We start from the raw sequence: 6,492 nt of genomic DNA on the forward strand, positions 1-6,492 counted from the left end.
AACAGTGTCAGCCCGATATAATCATATAAACAGTTTCACCAAATCAGTGTCTTTATTTTTTATCTCTATCGTCATTGACCACCTGATGGGAAGTAAATACTCCATCTGTCTTTGAGTGCAGATTTTTGGTGACGTGTGTTCATATCATGACACTTTGAACCATCCAGACATTTCCTGAGGTAAAGCTTATTGTTTCCTGATCTTTTGTTATCATGTTTAACTGTGATGGGCACAGCTGTTTCAGAGCTGAGACCAGTGATGTAACTGGCTGACATAGTATTTAATACCAGACCACCTTGCACTTGGCTTTTGCAGTCCCATAACGGGACCTGGTTTTGTAGCTTGAATATCGTGCTACAGCAGCCATGGTTTTGGGTAACACCTTGGCTAGAATTACACTGTAAAGATAGCTGTAGTATAAAATGGAAAATTAATTAAGAATCCTTTTGAAAATCAAGTAATTAAGTAGTTTGAATCTTCCACTTAGGCACTTTGGACTTGTGATCGGCATTAAATCCTATGTTTGTTTTTATTCAATATCATACTATATACATTATATTATTATATTACATACAATTAATGGAAAAAAAACAGGTACATTTATTGAGAATAAAAAAGTAATTAGTTTCTCCATTTTAAAGCAGCAGACTGTATATTGCTGACAGGGTTTACTCCATAGTTGATGTTTGATGCAGGACGGACCACAGAGCTGCTGCATGGCTGTAACATTTCAATAAAGGAACCGAGTAGCACCAGGTATTTCAAATAGATGCAGTAATCAAATATTCTCCAGTCCTGTGGGAGCGCTGGGAAATGGTCTCTTAATTGCAGTGTGTAGAACGAGGTGACTGAGTGCTCTTAAAGTCCCCAAACTGCTGCTTCCTGATAGAAAAGGAGGATTAGTGTTTTCCAGTTTGACATTAGCAGTGGGAGAATTCCTCCCCAGCAGTGACGCTGTTGCAAATCTGTTCTCTGCAGTCTCGTCCCTGCAGGAGAAACTGGCTGCGCTGCTTTGTAAACACTGATTAATGACTACACCTCTCACTGCTCCCCCACATCCTCTCATTACACACTCACACACGGAATATAGGCTTCTATGCACTTATACACGAACAAGATTGTAGGTATTAATGCAAACATGCACACAATGTTATGTAAACATGTTTTACGTGAATGTCTGCAGAAGACACGTGTTCACAAGAGCAAGAAAGTGCAGAAGTTTTACTGGTGTACTGACACAAAGCACAAACACACACTTGCACACTGATTTAATTTTCAGTTTGTGGTTACTTCCTGCTCAATAAGTATTGATAATGTCATTAGGAAGCGTGTGAGAGTGTGAGTGGGCACATGTGAGACTGATTTATCTCACAGGTGTCTCTCTTGGATTTAGAGATTACTTCTTCTGGGCACCTGGACTTTTTTCAGCTGCAGTCACAGAACTTGTTTCTGTGTTGCAGTGGTTTCAATCTCTCCCACATGTTTCCTGAAACTTCATCAGACTGCAAAAACCAATTCATTCTTCCATCGGAACGATTTGCAGTTCTCCTCATAATGTTGTGTCTTTGTCTTCCTCAGCAGCCTGTCTGCTGTGTCCTCACCTGTCTTGGTGTTTCCTCCCTTGTAGGAGATCTTGTTGATGGCGTCCAGCAGTCGCTGCTTGTCACTGTACGAGTTCAGTTTGAACTCAGTCCGGGCGTCATCGCTGAACTGGGCGATGGCCACCTGTCAGCCAACACAGGAACATAATTAATCAACAGCAACAAAAAGTGTTTTAGTTTAAAGGGTCAGTTCATCAGAATATATTTTTCTACTGGCCCCAAGCCAAGCAGATACTTCTGCTTCTGCATGCTGTGGTTTTGAAACAAACAAACAGGAATATTCTTTATTTTACATTAAAAAAAACACAAGAACTTAACACAAGAATCTGAACACAGTTTCAGCCTGTTGGGAGACACCAGGGGAATACTGATTATATGCAAGTAACTGACAGAAATTCCACGACAGTAGGCATACATAGTTTCTGCCCTTGCACTAGTCTGTCTCATAGAAAATGGCCGTTACCGCAGTGCTGTTTAGCAAAAATGTAGGGTTGGTTTTAGAGGGGAAAGGGACACAGTGAAGTTAAATAAAAATACTTAGAGTGAGCAGTTTCAATTGCAGAATAAACATTTGGCCATCTGGCATCTTGTTTTTTGTTTGTTATTTATTGTTGAAGCTCTACTTTCCTGGCACCGTTGCCATAAGCAGAAAACAAAAGATTGGTGTATTTGTGTATTTATTTGTGTTTACTTAAATAAAATCATATAAATCCATTGAATTCATTTTTTCATGCGAAATGAGGTTAATATGAATTTGTCAGGTCTTTGTGGGGGTGCCTCCACCATCTACATATGGACAATATTGTTTGACTCAGTGTGGGGAGTCAATACTGACACCAGCATTGCAGTACTCAGTGGATTGCCATCAATGCTCTCTTTCCTTTGACTCCTCCGTCCCTCCTGCCACAGCAGTGCACCGCGAAATACAGAACAGGGGTAAGCATGACAAAGCTACAGTGCTGTGCCTCAGAAAAACACAATCTATCTGGCAAAGTGCAGCTTTTGCAATGCTCCCAAACGACAACAAGAGTTCCAAGTCTCCTTCTCTGGTTGTTTTGTTTTTGTTGTATTTCTGCTCTGAGCCAGCCTGTCAATAACCTGTCAATCAAACCGTGTGGACAGACAGCCACCAGACACCAAGTCTTTAGAATAACAGATCTCAACACTACATAGTCTCAAAAAAAGCTGAAGAGTGATGAGAAAAAGCAAAACCAACAACAGCGTTTGTGATCCTGCCCCCCTACCCGTCGTACCTGTGTGCCATCAGGGCCGATCCGGTCCAGAGCTCCAGTGGTGCTGTACAAGAAACCAATGATCTTCAGGAAATTGTCATCACCGATACTCCAGGAACCATCAACCAGGAAGACCAGGTCCGCTTTGGCTGCCTTACAGACTGGACAAATGAAGAGACAAAGAAGGTGAACAGGGTTCAATTTAAGACATTCTAAGACCTTTTTAAGACCATTACAAATGTAATGTAAGATCAAAAAAAGTACCGAGGATATGATGGAAAATTGGTATTCGTTCCATGTTGGTTTTGTTTTGTAGTTGTTACAGCATAATCAATACAAAATGTTCCCAAAAACACAAAGCGAGACTAAAAATGAACTTCATTCATTTATATTTAAGACCTGTCAAAATCACATTTTAAGGCTGTAAATTCAGATTATTGGATTTTAGAACTCATAGGACGAGGGGAGGAAAAACTGAGGTGAGGAAAAACACAATCTAAGGAGAGGGATGACTGAAACAAACTGATCACAGAACTGTATTTTTACATTTTCTATTTCCATCTCCCTCAAAGGAAGTTTGCACTTTTGTTTTTGTTTTCGACAAGGACAAGAAGATGAAAGAAGGACAAAAATAATGGAGGACAGACGGAAACATAATGTAGGGGTGAGATGAAGGAGGAAGCAGATGAATGAAACAAGAAGGACAATGAAGACAAGTGAGGAGACAGTGGCTTTATCTGCTTTAAATACATATATCTCTTTTGTCTTCATATCACCATGTCCCTCTGGTTGTTGTAAAAATGTCATTAATGGAAATATTGTTGGTATTAATAAACTTATGATAAATGTTTCACTAATATTCTCCACTGCAGTTTTTGGAGGCTCAGATTGTTTGTTGTATATGTCCATACGACCACCGTGGATCTCACTTATCTTTGAGAGGGATTAAACGGTGGAGATGGACTGAAGGATAAACACATTAATCCGTCTCCATTTTGATTTCATTTAAAGTTTCTTTGACTATTGCATGTGCTACAGTACACATTGATTGGATTGTTCAGAACTGAAGGGACAGTCACTTAAACTGCAGAGAAATACTTCCATAAAGCAAATAAATAATATTGTTGTTGTTTTCTATGTGCTCACTGGACAGTGATTTAAAGTGGCATATACATTTATTTATCTGCTTTATTTGCTTCTCATCTTTGTTTGACTGGTTTCAGAACTTTCATCTCTGTTTTATCACTGTGCCAATAAACAAACCTTGACTTTATTTTGATGGATGGCGACTCAGGACTAAAAGAAAATCAGCTTTTGAGTGATCAATTGGATCTGAAGAGGTCTCGACATGCAAACAATTGAAAATGTGTTAAACTCATTAAATTCAAAACACAAATTTGCCTCTGTGGCTCTTTACCAATCAACTTCCTTCTCGCCTCTAATAAAGTCTTGTTTAAGGGTCAGCTGGGGCCGGATTGATCTGCACACAGCTTTCATTCTGTCATCTGCTTTTTTGTTTCCTTAATAAACCACAAACATAAAAAACAAACTGACTTTCTTTCACACAACAGCCCACCCTGCAGCTCGCATTAATCAAGTTTTCTGAGGGGAGACGTGCTAATATAGATTCATTTTAGTTGTAAGTTAGTTAACTTTAGCCAGTGTAAATCTGCAATCATGGTGAAACCTCATAACTCTACATTTGCTGGTAAATTTGAAAAAGACAAGGTGAGACAGCATGTTATGAAAAGAAAAAGTTGACGTAAAGAAAAGACGGATAGGTTGTGAATTAATACTAATGTTTTTATTACATAATTACATGTTTTATAGTGAAACAAATCCACTTCTAGATAGTATTTATCTTCAGAGATAATGAGATTAAACTGTGTCCCAACTACATACTGCACTAATGCTAGCAAGGTTTTGAGACCAGAAAACATTTTCACCCAAAAATACTTAAGTAAATGCATCACCATGCTGACTAGATTTACTGGACTTTGATTTGAGCCGTCACAGCTGGAAAAAGACAAATATGTCCCCTCCAGCAACAGAGAATAAGAATAAGTGACACTTTCAAAAGTGAAATGATCAGTATTGTTCTTTGTTCTTTGAGGAATGCCTCCCTTCAATGAAACCAGTTTGATGTGTGTGTGTCAGAGAGAAAATTACACATTCTAAGTGGAAAAAGCTTTGCTTATGATTGTTATTTCAGTGTTAATTAAAGATATGGGGTGGTAATTAGAACAGAAGTGTGGTCTTTATCTGGGTTGGGGATTAGTGTTTCATGCTGGATCTGGTCTGGGTGCTCTGTTATGTGGCTTGAGATGAAGTGCTTTGGTCAGTTGGACATGGACTTTGAAGTGTATTAATTTGAAAAGGACAATCTGAGGGGAACATCAGTAACACGTTGCTTTCTGTACTGGAGCTGATGATGTTTTATTTTTTCTTCCCTCACAGATAAAACTATGCAGTTGATTGTGGTGACAGATATGTGAAGAATGTGAATTACATGTTTGAGGAGATGAGAACTACTGTAACAGATCCAAGACTAACCAAGTTTACTTTTATGACATTTATTTTAAATTACCCTTCTGTTGAAGATTTATCTCTGTAATTATATGTCATCTGTGTGTGTGTGTGTGTGTGTGATAATTGCAAGTGAAAATTATTGGTCCTTTCTTCACCATATTTAAACGTCTTTGAGCCTGTTTCAGACACATCAGTGTGTGGGAGGACAACAGCTTATTTACTCTGCTTGTAGTGTCAGTGTAGACTGACACTACTCTGTCGTCCTCACACATGCACACACCTCAAATTCTTAAATTCAACAAGAAACATGTCACATTTTGATTTATATAGCAGGAAATGTGGGCGGACAGTGAACTAAACTTAGTTGCTGTGTCAGTAAGAAAATAAAGTCACTGTAGTTACAATCATCAGAACAATTAAAGAGATTAAGAGGAAAACTAATTTGTCTGGCAAATGAATATAGTATTTTATGATTCTGCAGCTTTTATGGCTCGACTGTTATGTGGGCTTGTTGAACAAGCTGCAGCACTGTGTTAATGAAGTCATCATTTATAGTATTGAAATATTCTCCTTCACATCTTTAGTCTTCAGTCACATTTGCACTGACAGTATTATTGTGGTTGTACTCCAGTGAAATACAAATAGGTATGGGTTCCGAAAGCCAATTTTAATTAGGATCTGGTTGCAAGTTTGTAAAACACTCTGATTTGTTCTGCTCTGCAGCCACAATGTAGCGTAGAAGAAGTATAAAGCAATATAAAATAAGTATAAGTAGATTAAATGTACTTTGGTAATGTCTACCAATGGTGTGTATTCCTGAAACATGCCAAAAACAGAAGTGATTTGATGCTGCAAACATATTCAACATCAGTGACAGGAAATTGACAGAAAACAATCAATAATCATAACGATATAAAAACCAGCTCTCACCTTCCTTGGCAGCGGGGATTGTGGGCAGCGGCGTGGTGGTGGGAGGCTTGGTCGGTGCCGGGGTCGGGACGGGTACTGTGTAGAGAGAATAAACAAGACACACAGACACGAAGACATGTGAACCTGTAATCATCACCACATTCATCGTAAAACAATCACAGCGTGCTATATGACCCCAGAATTAAACCCCCCCCCCCCCC

At 38.8% G+C, this 6,492-nt stretch overlaps 1 protein-coding gene across 3 annotated transcripts in view; it reads right to left on the reverse strand.

Annotated features, from left to right (window-relative positions):
• The window catches only part of LOC118342691 (collagen alpha-1(XIV) chain), a 140,678-nt gene that overhangs the window by 36,955 nt on the left and 97,231 nt on the right, over nt 1-6,492 (reverse strand). For all 3 annotated transcript variants that reach the window (XM_035681308.1, XM_035681307.1, XM_035681309.1), the window contains 3 exons: nt 6,293-6,367; nt 2,855-2,994; nt 1,602-1,725 (listed from right to left, as the gene is read on the reverse strand). In XM_035681308.1, coding sequence (XP_035537201.1) covers nt 1,602-1,725; nt 2,855-2,994; nt 6,293-6,367 — 339 coding nt within the window. The remainder of the gene's footprint in view (nt 1-1,601; nt 1,726-2,854; nt 2,995-6,292; nt 6,368-6,492) is intronic.

Source organism: Morone saxatilis, unplaced genomic scaffold (assembly GCF_004916995.1).
Source record: "Morone saxatilis isolate NCDOM2014 unplaced genomic scaffold, NCSU_SB_2.0 Contig9, whole genome shotgun sequence".
Classification (NCBI taxonomy): Eukaryota; Metazoa; Chordata; class Actinopteri; family Moronidae; genus Morone; species Morone saxatilis.